The following is a 13,896-nucleotide window of genomic DNA, read 5'->3' as shown; positions in this document are numbered from 1 at the left end:
TAGAAGTAATTTACAAATCTGTTTAACTTTCTGGCACCTGTTGATTTAAAAAAAAATTAAAAATAAAAAAAATAAAAAGTTTTCCACCGGAGTACCCCTTTAAGACTTTATATACAATTACACAACATGGTGTATCTGACTCCAAAGACGTCTTCTAAAATCAAATCTTAAGATGTTCAACAAAATAATACATACAATATGCTATGTAGACTATGTAAGATCTCTTTTTGTCCTACGTGACTTTCTGCTAATTCTGGATTTTTGTCTTATTTTGTTAGGCTAGACTATACAGAAATGTAACTAAAAAGAACGTGATATATATATATATATATATATATATATATATATATATATATATATATATATATATATACAGGGCTCAAGTCCTAAAGGAACGTGTGGGAACTGAGTTCCTGCACTTTTTCCACAGCAGGAAGACCGTTCCCATTAGCTGGAGTCCTGTAGGACCAGCCTTTTTCCCAGGACTTGACCCCTGTATATATATATATATATATATATATATATATATATATATATATGAGGAATGTCTAGGACTGAAACATACTAAAGATAATTGACAGTTATATATCAGTAAAGCTTAATCATTGTATAAATGAAATGATCTTTGGGTTTATACTCCTCATCATTTTTAGGATGTGTTGCTATTAGTAAATAAGAACAGTGTTGTTTACATTCAGATGTAGTAAGTCTGTACATAGTCTTTCTCTTAAAATATAAATATTTTCATTGAGCTTTGTAAGATGTGTTTTTCAATAAATGAATACAATTTTTGAAAAAAATTTAAAATAAATATTGTATCCAGTCTAGACAATGCTCTGTGAGTTAAATACTTCCTTAGCATATGCACACTTATATATTTGCAGCAATGTTGCAATGTATCAATTAGAGATGAGTGAATTTACAGTAAATTCGATTTGTCACGAACTTCTCGGCTCGGCAGTTGATGACTTATCCTGCATAAATTAGCTCAGCTTTCCGGTGCTCCGGTGGGCTGGAAAAGGTGGATACAGTCCTAGGAAAGAGTCTCCTAGGACTGTATCCACCTTTTCCAGCCCACCGGAGCACCTGAAAGCTGAACTAATTTATGCAGGATAAGTCATCAACTGCCGAGCAGAGAAGTTCGTGACGAATCGAATTTACTGTCAATTCGCTCATCTCTAGTATCAATGCATTCTGCAATCCTTGAAGAGCATTGTCTAGATTGTATACAGTTGTATCTACCTTTAAACGGAGTAGCTTTGTAGAATGTGTCAATCAGGAGTGCAGACGGTTTAGCTCACAGAGCATTGTCTAGACTGATAAAGTTGTATCTGTTTCTGAGATGAGAGCAGGACTTGCTATGTACAGTGTATCAGTCCGGAGTCCAAGCTGTTTAGCTTACAGAGCACTGTCTGTACCAGTGGTCTTCAATCTGCGGACCTCCAGATGTTGCAAAACTACAACTCCCAGCATGCCCGGACAGCCAACGGCTGTCCGGGCATGCTGGGAGTTGTAGTTTTGCAACATCTGGAGGTCCGCAGATTGAAGACCACTGGTCTATACTGATACAGTTGTAACTATTTCTCAGCTGAGAGCAGGACTATGTATCAGTTGTGAGTCCTTGAAGAGCATTGTCTATATTGGAGCAAAAGTAGTTTTGCAGAATATATTTATCAGAAGTGCAGACTGTTAAAGGAAATCTGTCAGCAGTATCACCCGCACTAAAGCTGTCACACAGGCTTGTACGGCGGGTAATGCTGATCATAACGATACTTACGGCGTCCAGATTTGCCCAGCCGTTTTGCTGCAATTCGCCTTTTTCTTGGGAATCACTGGAGACTTAAAGGGGTATTCCAGTGGAAAACGTTTTTTGTTTTTGTTTAAATCAACTGGTGCCAGTACTTTCAGTACTTATCAGCTGCTGTATGCTCCAGAGGAAGCTCTTTTCTTTTTGAATTTCTTTTCTGTCTGACCACAGTGCTCTCTGCTGACACCTTTGTCCATGTCAGGAACTGTCCAGAGCAGGAGCAAATCCCCATAGAAAACATATGGCTTCTGGACAGTTCCTAAAATGGACAGAGATGTCAGCAGAGAGCACTGTGTTCCAAAAAGAAAATAATTTCCTCTGTAGTATTGAGCAGCTTATAAATACCGGAAGGAGTAAGATTTTTTTTAATAGAAGTCATTTACAAATCTGTTTAACTTTCTGGCACCAATTAAAAAAAAAAATAAAAAAAAGTTTTCCACCGGAGTACCACTTTAATCTGGCGCTTAAAATGTTCACTGTCTATTGGTGCTGTCTCTAGGGACCCCAAGAACCCAAATTCAGTGAACCAGTCAATTTTGAGGAGAAAAAGTACTTAGTAAAACCCTATGAGGCAAACCAATCCTGCTCTGGACAGTTCCGACATGGACAGAGGTGCCAGCAGAGAGTGCTGGGGGCAGACAGAAAAGAAAATCAAAAAGGAAAGAACTTCCTCTGGAGCATACAGCAGCTGATAAGTACTGGAAGGATTAAGATTTTTTAATAGAAGTCATTTACAAATATGTATAACTTTCTGGCACCAGTTGATTTAAAAAAATGTTTTTTCCACTGGAGTACTCCTTTAACCAAGGAGAGTAAACATAAATGCTCCTGGTAGTAGTGGGCCTTGCTCTCCCCGCTTCCTTTTCCTACAACGCTTATGCTTCAGTATAAACTACTGTGACATTCAGTGCAGAACATCGGGCGAAAACTCCCACGTAAAAGAAAGGATGGCAACAAGAGATTACGGGCATCACCACAGCAAATATTAGATGTGAGGACAGCCCGAGAGGCAGTAGAGATGTTAATGGATTTTCTAGGAGTTCCTTGGCACAATTCATTGCCAAGAGGAATTAATGAGAGGCAGGTACCGAGTGACAAACCGGCGAAGCTAAAGATCCATTCACACCTGGCGAAGGCACAACTTCCCTGCTATCACTGCTTTCCTTTAGGTTATGTCACAGCACTGATACATTAAAGGGGTATTCTGGCCAAATTTATGTCTGATCCCCTCCATTCATGTCTATGGGAGGGGGCGTGACGGCCGTCACGCCCCCTCCCATAGACATGAATGGAGGGGGCGTGGCGTGACATCACGTCCCCAGTCCTGGAAACCCGGAGGTTTCCGAAACTGGAGACGCAGCTCTCGCATAGAATGCGGGTGCTGCAGGGAGATCACGGGGGGGTCCCAGCGGCGGGCCCCCTGCGATCAGACACCTTATCCCCTATCCTTTGGATGGGGATAAAATATTTTTGCCTGGAATACCCCTTTAACAATCACTATGGGGGAGATTTATCAAAACCTGTGCAGATGAAAAGTTGCCCATTGCAACTAATCAGATCGCTTCTTTCATTTTTAACAAGGCCTCTGCAACATAAAAGAAGCGATCCGATTGGTTGCTATGGGCAACTGGGCAACTTTTCCTTTGCGCAGTACCGATACACAGTAAAAAGAAACTTCAGCTGTCTAAAGACGAAGGGTACGTTCAGATGAGCGGACCCACATCATGGCTTTACATGTGCCTGCTTGAAGCGGCAATAAGAGCAGACACACTGCCATGTGCGAGTCGCAGCGCGCATGCGCAGTATACTCGCACGTGGCAGCTGCTCTCTGCCTAGCTCATGGAGCAGGGGGAGTGGCCGCGATGTGTGCGAGTACACCGCGCATGCGCCGCGACTCGCACATAGCTTCAGTGTGTCTGCTCGTAGCGGTGTATTGCCACTCCAAGCAGGCACATGTAAAGCTGCCATGCAGCGGTCCTTCAGCTGCGGATCTGCAGCATAAAATACGCTGTGGGTGCGCTCGTGTGAGATTTATCAAAACCTGTGCAGAGGAAAAGTTGCCCAGTTGCCCATAGCAACCAATCAGATTCCTTCTTTAATTTTTCAGAGGCCTTTTTCAAAATGAAAGCAGCGAGCTGATTGGTTGCTATGGGCAACTGGTTATTTTTTCTTTGCAGAGGTTTTGATAAATTGTCCCCTAAGTTCTTTTTATAGAAACCTATTTGAGTTCTAAATGCTAAATTTGTAAATTTTTATATTGGATCTACAAAATCTGTTCACTCACTTTCTTCATCAGAAATCTGATTGGTTGCTATGGGCAACTGTCCAACTTTTCTTCTACACAGGTTTTGATAAATCTCCCCTAAAAGCTTTTACAAAATTGCGGAAATTTTCTAATATAATTATTTTAACCTTTTTGTGTTATAGTCACTCCCTTATATTACTAAATTCGAAACAGCCTTTTACATGGGCTGATCATCTGCGGAAAAAGGTGCATTTTTGTCTTTTTTTTAGGCGTTTTCCTGCAATTCTGTAGAATGTGAGGCAAAATAGTGCTCTTTTATCGTGGTTTGCCAATCGTGGTAACATAGCAGCATTCTTGTTGTGATTTCACCAGAATCAATATAGCGTGAAAATCCATTAAAAAACGAGAAAAAATGCACCGTGTGAACATAGCCTATAAATCATGCGCCCCTATCTGGGGGACACCCGCTCCGGCTCGTTGTGATGTATTTCTTGTGACTTATCTATCTTCAGCCAAGCACATATTGGGCCACTGAACTTGTATTAGGAGGGTATTGTCTACCATTGCTATATGTATTGTGTATTGTGGTAACATGGTGCATGTAGAGTGTTATATTGTTCTAATTCACGAGTTAATCGGGTGTCCCTGAGGGGTAGTCACAGTTTTTCGTGACCCCCTCCGTGGTTTAAGGTAGGATCTGGGGAGATTTATCAAAACCTGTCCAGAGGAAAAGTTGCCCAGTTGCCCATAGCAACCAATCAGATAACTTCTTTCATTTTTAACATGGCCTCTGCAAAATGAAAGAAGTGATCTGATTGGTTGCTATGGGCAACTGGACAACTTTTCCTTGTTTTGATAAATCTCCCTCTTAGAGGCTTTCTTGCCCTCCCTGTATTTTAATTGTTTTTAAGTGTGTGCTTTTTGTAATAATATATCAAATGATTTTTGTACTAATAAAGAATATACACAGGGATTTTGGTGTCCGCCCCATGATGTGTTTGTGCTGGCTTTGGTTACTAGTTTTGGTAGTGTAGGACTATAAACATAGGCAGCATCCTTACTATATATGTTTACACCAAAGTGTGTTCCTTGTCACAGCCTATATGGGCCAGTGGTCAGTTGACAAATAAGAAATCATTTAGATTTGAGATCCTGGGGTCAGGGATAATGGCAGAAATACACTGGCCATGATTTACTAAGAGTGTTGAGTTTTTACTAGTGTGAAATGTTGTTTCTGAATTGCAGGATTCCTCTCTATTTACTATGGGGAGTCACAGATTCAGAAAGTCAGGAAAACTTTTTCTTGGTGGAAATTTCCAGTCATTTATTCCGTTTTTATTCTGTGAATTCAATTGTAAATAGGTCGGGTAGTCAGAAAACACCCCTTTTCCCACTTGGCCATGCCCCTTTCCTGGGAGACCACGCCCCTTTCCGGGTTTATTTAGAAGCACTGCACTGCAAATTCTGGCACGGACACAATTTGTGTTGCAATGCGGGCCAAGGCTCAACCGTTCCAGCACACCCCTCATGAGGTCCCAGCCAACACGATCGAAGGCCTTTTCGGCATCCAGTGATAATACCATGGGGAGGGATAGTGTTTATGTGATAGTTAGGAGAGATAATAGATTTCCGGGGTGATGAGATGATGGGAGTGATAGTGTTTATGTGATAGGAAAGATAATAGATTTCTGGGATGATGAGTTGATGAGAGTGATAGTGTTTATGTGATAGTTAGAAGAGATAATAGATTTCTAGGGTGATGAGATGATGGGAGTGATAGTGTTTATGTGATAGTTAGGAGACATAATAGATTTCTAGGGTGATGAGATGATGGGAGTGATACTGTTTATGTGATAGTTATGTGATAGTTAGGAGAGATAGTTTATGTGATAGTTTGGAGAGATAATAGATTTGTAATAGATGATGGGAGTGATACTGTTTATCCGATAGTTAGGAGAGATAATAGATTTATGGAGTAATGAGATGATGGGAGTGATACTGTTTATGTGATGGGAGAGATAATAGATTTCTAGGGTGATGAGATGATGGGAGTGATAGTGTTTATGTGATAGGAGAGATAATAGATTTCTAGGGTGATGAGATGATGGGAGTGATACTGTTTATGTGATAGTTAGGAGAGATAATGGATTTCTGGGGTGATGAGATGATGGGAGTGATAGTGTTTATGTGATAGCTAGGAGAGATAATAGATTTCTAGGGTGATGAGATGATAGGAGTGATAGTGTTTATGTGAGAGGAGAGATAATAGATTTCTAGGGTGATGAGATGATGGGAGTGATAGTGTTTATGTGATAGGAGAGATAATATATTTCTAGGGTGATGAGATGATGGGAGTGATACTGTTTATGTGATAGTTAGGAGAGAGAATAGATTTCTAGGGTGATGAGATGATGGGAGTGATAGTGTTTATGTGATAGTTAGGAGAGATAATAGATTTCCGGGGTGATGAGATGATGGGAGTGATACTGTTTATGTGATAGGAGAGATAATAGATTTCTAGGGTGATGAGATGATGGGAGTGATAGTGTTTATGTGATAGGAGAGATAATAGATTTCTGGGGTGATGAGATGATGGGAGTGATAGTGTTTATGTGATGGGAGAGATAATAGATTTCTAGGGTGATGAGATGATGGGAGTGATACTGTTTATGTGATAGGAGAGATAATAGATTTCTGGGGTGATGAGATGATGGGAGTGATACTGTTTATGTGATAGGAGAGATAATAGATTTCTAGGGTGATGAGATGATGGGAGTGATAGTGTTTATGTGATAGGAGAGATAATAGATTTCTGGGGTGATGAGATGATGGGAGTGATAGTGTTTATGTGATGGGAGAGATAATAGATTTCTAGGGTGATGAGATGATGGGAGTGATACTGTTTATGTGATAGGAGAGATAATAGATTTCTGGGGTGATGAGATGATGGGAGTGATACTGTTTATGTGATAGGAGAGATAATAGATTTCTAGGGTGATGAGATGATGGGAGTGATAGTGCTTATGTGATAGGAAAGATAATAGATTTCTGGGGTGATGAGATGATGGGAGTGATACTGTTTATGTGATAGTTAGGAGAGAGAATAGATTTCTGGGGACAGGGATGATAGAAGGGATAACATTCTGTACAGCATTGTGAAATCGTCTTTAGTTCTATAAATTGTGGGCTATCAATCATGTTTTGTGCTGAGCTGTGTGGTAATGGGACGTGTGTAGGGAAGAAGCAGTGCCCCGGCATTCACCTGTGCGGCCTCTGTGACTCAACGCTAACAGTTTTTTTGTTTCGCTGCTGCTTTAATTATGACAAGTTTATTATATTCAATCATGAAAATCTAATTATACGTTTATCATATTTAATGACAAGGATCCAGCTGTGCATGTATTATAATCCAATGATGACAGGCTGCCGAGAGGAGGCATTAGTATGGAAGCCACATTCTTCATCCGCAGAGATCGCTGAGGCTGCAGGTGCGGACACGCCAACCAGATAGGGTGAGAAACCAGTGACTTCTAATACCCAGTGATAATAACTATCACAAGGATAGCAGGGTATATAGGGCAAAATACAGTGTAAACAGTCATAACCAAGGACTGAGGCTTCACTGATAATTCAGCCATAATGGCCATGAAAGGGGATATCAAAATATTCTAGGAGAGATTATTGCCCACTTAGAAAAAAGGGCAAAACAGCAATAGAAAGCCTAAAATAAACAGCCAAATAATAATAATCTGCTACCAACATTTATTACTGTGAGCATTGCATCTTGACACACGTAATTATTTTATATTAACCCCCCTCCCAGCTCCCATACACACGAAGGAACAGATCTGTCGACAGCTCGCACTGATTTCATTGGACTGTTATGGATGATAAAACCCTAATTTTGTCCTCTGTTTGCAGCTGTTCCTTTTTTTTATTTTTTATTTTTTTGTTGCATTAGAGTCAGGAGCAAAGAATAGGGCAGGAGAAAAGTTCGAATATATTATAAACACCAGCTGATCTACACCAGTGAATAGAGGCGGCTTTAAAACATCACTTTTATTAGTTTCGCGGTAAAAGATATAGTTCAATAGTGTCGTTACTTGTTTGCACACTGATAATCATTAAAGGGGTACTCCGCCCTTAGACATCTAATCCCCTATCCAAAGGATAGGGGATAAGATGTCAGATCGCGGGGGTCTCCCGGCTGGGGACCCCCAGGATCTCGGCTGCAGCACCCACCTGTACGGCTTCCGGCAACGCTGGAGGCTTCGGATCCCGACCACAATGGCGGAAGAGCGTGACATCACGACTCCGCCCCGTTTGATGCCCCGCCCCCTCAATGCAAGTCTATAGGAGGGGGCGTGACATACCTCCCATAGACTTGCATTGACGGGGTGGGGCGTGATGTCACACGGGACGGAGTCGTGACCTCATGCTCTTCTGCCATTGTGGTCGGGATCCGAAGCCTCCAGCATTGCCGGAAGCCGTACAGGTTGGTGCTGCAGCAGAGATCCCGGGGGTCCCCTGTGATCTGACATCTTATCCCCTATCCTTTGGATAGGGGATAAGATGTCTAGGGGAGAAGTACCCCTTTAAACCGAGGGACATACTGCTAAAAAGGAAATTATTTTCCTCCAACCATTATATCCAAGTAAGGAGTGCTATAGTATCATAAAAGCACATCCATCAAAATAGGGAGTGCTCTATTAGTATCAAAGCACATCCGAATCCAATGTGACCATTTACATAGGGTCACCCAGCAATTATCACTCCCTCAGTCATCCAATGATGGCGACTGAATCTCCCAACGCGTTTCTATTGCCTAATGAAGCGATGTCATCAGGGGGGGTTATTAACACGGGAGTCAATCAAAGACTGTCAGGATACAATGTCACCTGAACAGACTGTATCAAGAGATTACAACATATACATTTTTATATCATGCGGTAAACTCTTAATTACTCAGATATACTTAAAGGGGTACTCTGCCCCTGGCATCTTATCCCCTATCCAAAGGATAGGGGATAAGATGTCAGATCGCCACAGTCCCGCTGCTGGGGACCCCGGGGATCGCCGCTGCGGCACCCCGCCATCATTACTGCACAGAGCGAGTTTGCTCTGTGCGTAATGACGGGCGATACAGGGGCCGGAGCAGAGTGATGTCATGGCTCCGCCCCTCATGACATCACGGCCCGTTCCCTTAATGCAAGTCTATGGCAGGGGGCGTGACGGCCACCACACCCCCTTCCCATAGACTTCTATTGACGGGGGCGGGCCGTGACATCAGAGGGGCGGAGCCGTGACATAACGATGCTCCGGCCCCTGTATTGCCCGTCATTACGTGCAGAGCGATCTCGCTCTGCACAGTAATGATAGCGGGGTGCTGCAGCAGCGATCCCCGGGGTCCCCAGCAGCGGGACCCCGGCGATCTGACATCTTATCCCCTATCCTTTGGATAGGGGGATAAGATGTCTAGGGGCTGAATACCCCTTTAAGATTCAATAAAACCGTATGGACGTATTCCATGAAGTCCAGCACCAATGGAGGTCTGTCTTATACTCCTCCAATTGGCTGCCTATTCCGCGACTTCAGGGTGCGTTCACACGCTATTTGTTCTTGCGGGTTTTCCGCTGTGTATTTGAAAGTGGGCGGGCTCTTCTCGGCTGTCCATAGCAGATTTTCCGCGGTGGAATTTACGCTGCGGAAAATCCGCCGCAGTCCCTACTGACTTCAATGGGGCTTGCGGCAAATTTTCCGCAGCGTAAATTCCTCCGTGGAAAATCTGCTATGGACAGCCGAGAAGAGCCCGCCCACTTTCAAATACGCAGCGGAAAACCCACAAAAACAAATAGCGTGTGAACGCACCCTCAGAGGGGTTGAGCCGGGGTTTGCTTAGGGGATTGGTCTAATCGGTCGTGTACAGGACCTTATTTGTCTGCAGTCTTGCTCTGTCCTGCATTGACGGTTGATGTCAGATGGATCTAGTGCAGTGGTCTCCAACCTGCGGACCTCCAGATGTTGCAAAACTACAACTCCCAGCATGCCCGGACAGCCAACGGCTGTCCGGGCATGCTGGGAGTTGTAGTTTTGCAACATCTGGAGGTCTGCATGTTGAAGACCACTGATCTATTGTATGGGTGAATGTATGGATCTGTAAGAAAAAAGTGAGAAGAACGAACTGATCGAGCTATCAAACGTAAACCGTATACAACTGTATACACAGATACACGAAAAAAAAAGGAAATATACAATAACAGGAGAAGTGAATAACTGCTTGTATGTTTTTTCTTTCATATAAACAACTAAAATAAATGTTATTGTTAATATTGCTTTGATGGTAGTGTGTGTATATATATATATATATATATATATATATATATTATACATTTTGAGTAAAATAAAATAGCACACAGACATTATTTATCTACACTATTCAATTTTAGTTAAAGGGGGACTCCGGTGGAAATAATTTTTTTTTTTTAATCAACTGGTGCCAGAAAGTTATCCAGATTTGTAAATTATTTCTGTTTAAAAATCTTAATCCTTCCAGTACTTATCAGCTGCTATATGGTCCACAGGAAGTTCTTTTCTTTTTGAATTTCTTTTTTGTCTGACCACAGTGCTCTCTGCTGACACCTCTGTCCATGTAAGGAACTGTCCGGAGCAGGAGAGGTTTGCTATGGGGATTTGCTTCTACTCTGGACAGTTCCTGACATGGACAGAGAGCACTGTGGTCAGACAGAAAAGAAATTCAAATAGAAAATAACAGCAGCTGATAAGTACTGGAAGGATTAAGAATTTTTTAATAGAAGTAACTTACAAATCTGTTTAACTTTCTGGCACTAGTTGATTTAAAAATAATTGTTTTCCAGCAGAGTACCCCTTTAAAGGGGTAATCCGCCCCTAGACATCTTATCCCCTATCCAAAAGGAAAGGATAGGGGATAAAATGTCAGATCGCGGGGGTCCCGCTGCTGTACAGCTTCCGGCAACGCTGTGGGTTCGGATCCCGACCACAATGGCTGAAGAGCGTGACGTCACGACTCCGCCCCGTGTGACGTCCCACCCCGCCCCCTCAATGCAAGTCTATGGGAGGGGGCGTGACGGATCTCCCATAGACTTGCATTGAGGGGGCGGGGCGTGATGTCACACGGGGCGGAGTCTTGACATCATTCTCTTCCGCCATTGTGGTCGGGATCCGAAGCCTCCAGCGTTGCCGGAAGCCGTACAGGTGGGTGCTGCAGCCGAGATCCCGGGGGTCCCCAGCAGTGGGACCCCCACGATCTGACATCTTATCCAAAGGATAGGGGATAAGATGTCTAGGGTCGGAGTACCCCTTTAAAAACAACTATTAGTTGGCTTGGTCCGGGCAAAAGATTTGTTCCAAACTTTTGGCACATTAGGCCTGACGTCACAAGTGGGCGTGGCCGACCCCCGCAGCGCGAACATAGCGTTCGTAACTAAATGTTCCAAAGGGTGGCAAGTGGCGTACCCCTTTAACAAAAAATTATTGTTTTAGCCGACTCGTGGCAGATCTTTATGAACTGGAAAGAAGTCACTGCATTTGAAGTCTTTGGCTGATGTTTGACGACAGATCTGTGAGGAAAGAATGTTCTCAGATCACTCCCAGGAAGACAGGTCATCCTTCACACGGCGTCATTGAACATTGTACGGCTGGTGTGTGTACAAATGTAGTGGGCGATATGGACTAAAATATCTACGGCTGCATAGGTAAAACTAGAAGATGGTCATCTGTCATCAGACAACAAAATGGTTGCTACATTTCACCCAATAAAACATCATTTTGGTTAAAATTGTCCATTTCTACCATGGTGTATGGCACCAGAGATGAGCGAACTTACAGTAAATTCGATTTGTCACGAACTTCTCGGCTCGGCAGTTGATGGCTTATCCTGCATAAATTAGTTCAGCTTTCCGGTGCTCCGGTGGGCTGGAAAAGGTGGATACAGTCCTAGTAAAGAGTCTCCTAGGACTGTATCCACCTTTTCCAGCCTACGGGAGCACCTGAAAGCTGAACTCATTTATGCAGGATAAGTCATCAACTGCCGAGCCGAGAAGTTCGTGACGAATCGAATTTACTGTCAGTTCGCTCATCTCTATATGGCACCTTTAGTTGACGACTCCCACAAGCTAACAAGCCATTCTGTGTCGTTGTATATTGGAGCACTAGATTTCAACTACCAAAATGCTGATACCATACAGAATGGAGATCCAAGTTTTACATAATACTGGAAATTTGGATTCCTTACTCAAAAAGCAATGACACTACTGCTGTATCCCAAAAAATAATATCCCTGTGAGGTTCAGGTCTGAGTCAATAGAGTGAGTGAAAGACACTTCCATAGCTATACCTCTCTATTAGAAACAACTAAGACCCCAAGTACATGGGGGGAGATTTATCAAAACCTGTGCAGAGGAAGAGTGGGGTAGTTGCCCATAGCAACCAATCAGATTGCTTCTTTCATTTTCCACAGGCCTCTAAAGAGGCCTGTGGAAAATGAAAGAAGCAATCTGATTGGTTGCTATGGGCAACTGCCCCACTCTTCCTCTGCACAGGTTTTGATATATCTCCCCCCATGGTTTTTACGATGCAGGAAATACATAGGGGCAATGGATACCATTTGCCCTCATTGTTCATCAAACCAAACCTCAGTATAAAAACTTCCTCATTGTATATCACACCTCTTTAAATTATAAGCTTAAAGGGGTTATCCAGGAAATAACTTTTATATATATATATATATATATATATATATATATATATATATATATATATATATATATATATATCAACTGGCTCCAGAAAGTTAAACAGATTTTCAAATGACTTCTATTAAAAAATCTTAATCCTTTCAGTACTTATGAGCTTCTGAAGTTAAGGTTGTTCTTTTCTGTTTTAGTCCTCTCTGATGACACGTGTCTCGGGAACCGCCCAGTTTAGAAGCAAATCCCCATAGCAAACCTCTTCTAAACTGGGCGTTTCCCGAGACACGTGTCATCAGAGAGCACTTAGACAGAAAAGAACAACCTTAACTTCAGAAGCTCATAAGTACTGAAAGGATTAAGATTTTTTAATAGAAATAATTTACAAATCTGTTTAAGTTTCTGGAGCCAGTTGATATATATATATATATATATATATATATATATATATATATATATATATATATAAGTTTTTTTTCCTGGAATACCCCCTTTAACGCAACAAATGCGATTTTTGATATTTTAATTTTTTTCCTGTAAAATGCAAAATAACAAATCTTCCACAATTTGGACAAAAACATTTTTCCTTTAAATTGCATTCCATAAAAAGTTTAAATTTCCCCTAGATTCATAATTCCCATTTGGTACTCAACTTTTGGAAAAGCTGTCATTCTGGGGGTGCTTCTAATGAATTGGCACTGAATGGCACCATATGCACTGGCAGACTGGTGTAAAATTTTTCTTTTATTGCTAGAAAAAACATTCTGTACGAATATATATAAAACAACAAAGTAAACAAAAAAAATTCTGATACTGAAGAAAGTTAATAATGTAATTATTTGCAATTGAATGGGAACATGAGTAAAACAAAACAAAATGGCCAGGAAAGGAACGTAGTGAAGCTTCTGCTTATGAAGTAGATAATTTAGCCTGGGTAATTGTTAAAGGGGTGCTCCGCCCCTAGATATCTTATCCCCTATCCAAAGGATAAGGAATAAGATGTCTGATCGTGGGGGTTGTGACGTCACGGCAATGGCCGCCTGTGACATCACGCCACACCCCCTCAATGTAAGTCTATGGGAGGGGGCGTGACGGACGTCACGCCCCCTCCCATAGAC

The 13,896-nt window shown here is 42.1% G+C and overlaps 1 protein-coding gene and 1 long non-coding RNA gene across 3 annotated transcripts in view; both read left to right on the top strand.

The window, feature by feature from the left end:
- Positions 1 to 13,896, top strand: part of BARX2 (BARX homeobox 2) — a 63,913-nt gene that overhangs the window by 33,992 nt on the left and 16,025 nt on the right. Inside the window, exon 1 of one of the 2 annotated variants that reach the window (XM_056543654.1) lies at positions 13,384 to 13,506. The exons of the other annotated variant lie outside the window; for it this stretch is intronic. Within the exon in view, the coding sequence (XP_056399629.1) occupies positions 13,491 to 13,506 (16 nt within the window). The 5' untranslated portion in view covers positions 13,384 to 13,490. Of the gene's footprint in view, positions 1 to 13,383; positions 13,507 to 13,896 lie in introns of those variants that run through there. 2 annotated transcript variants of the gene reach the window in all.
- On the top strand, positions 4,330 to 11,763 carry LOC130294151 (uncharacterized). Its single transcript, XR_008848404.1, has 3 exons — positions 4,330 to 4,602; positions 7,437 to 7,564; positions 11,574 to 11,763. It is a non-coding gene; the product is annotated as an uncharacterized LOC130294151 (long non-coding RNA).

This window comes from Hyla sarda, chromosome 10 (assembly GCF_029499605.1).
Source record: "Hyla sarda isolate aHylSar1 chromosome 10, aHylSar1.hap1, whole genome shotgun sequence".
In the NCBI taxonomy this organism is placed as follows: domain Eukaryota; kingdom Metazoa; phylum Chordata; class Amphibia; order Anura; family Hylidae; genus Hyla; species Hyla sarda.
Note: the sequence above shows the minus strand (reverse complement) of the source record. Positions and strands in the feature narration are given on the sequence as shown.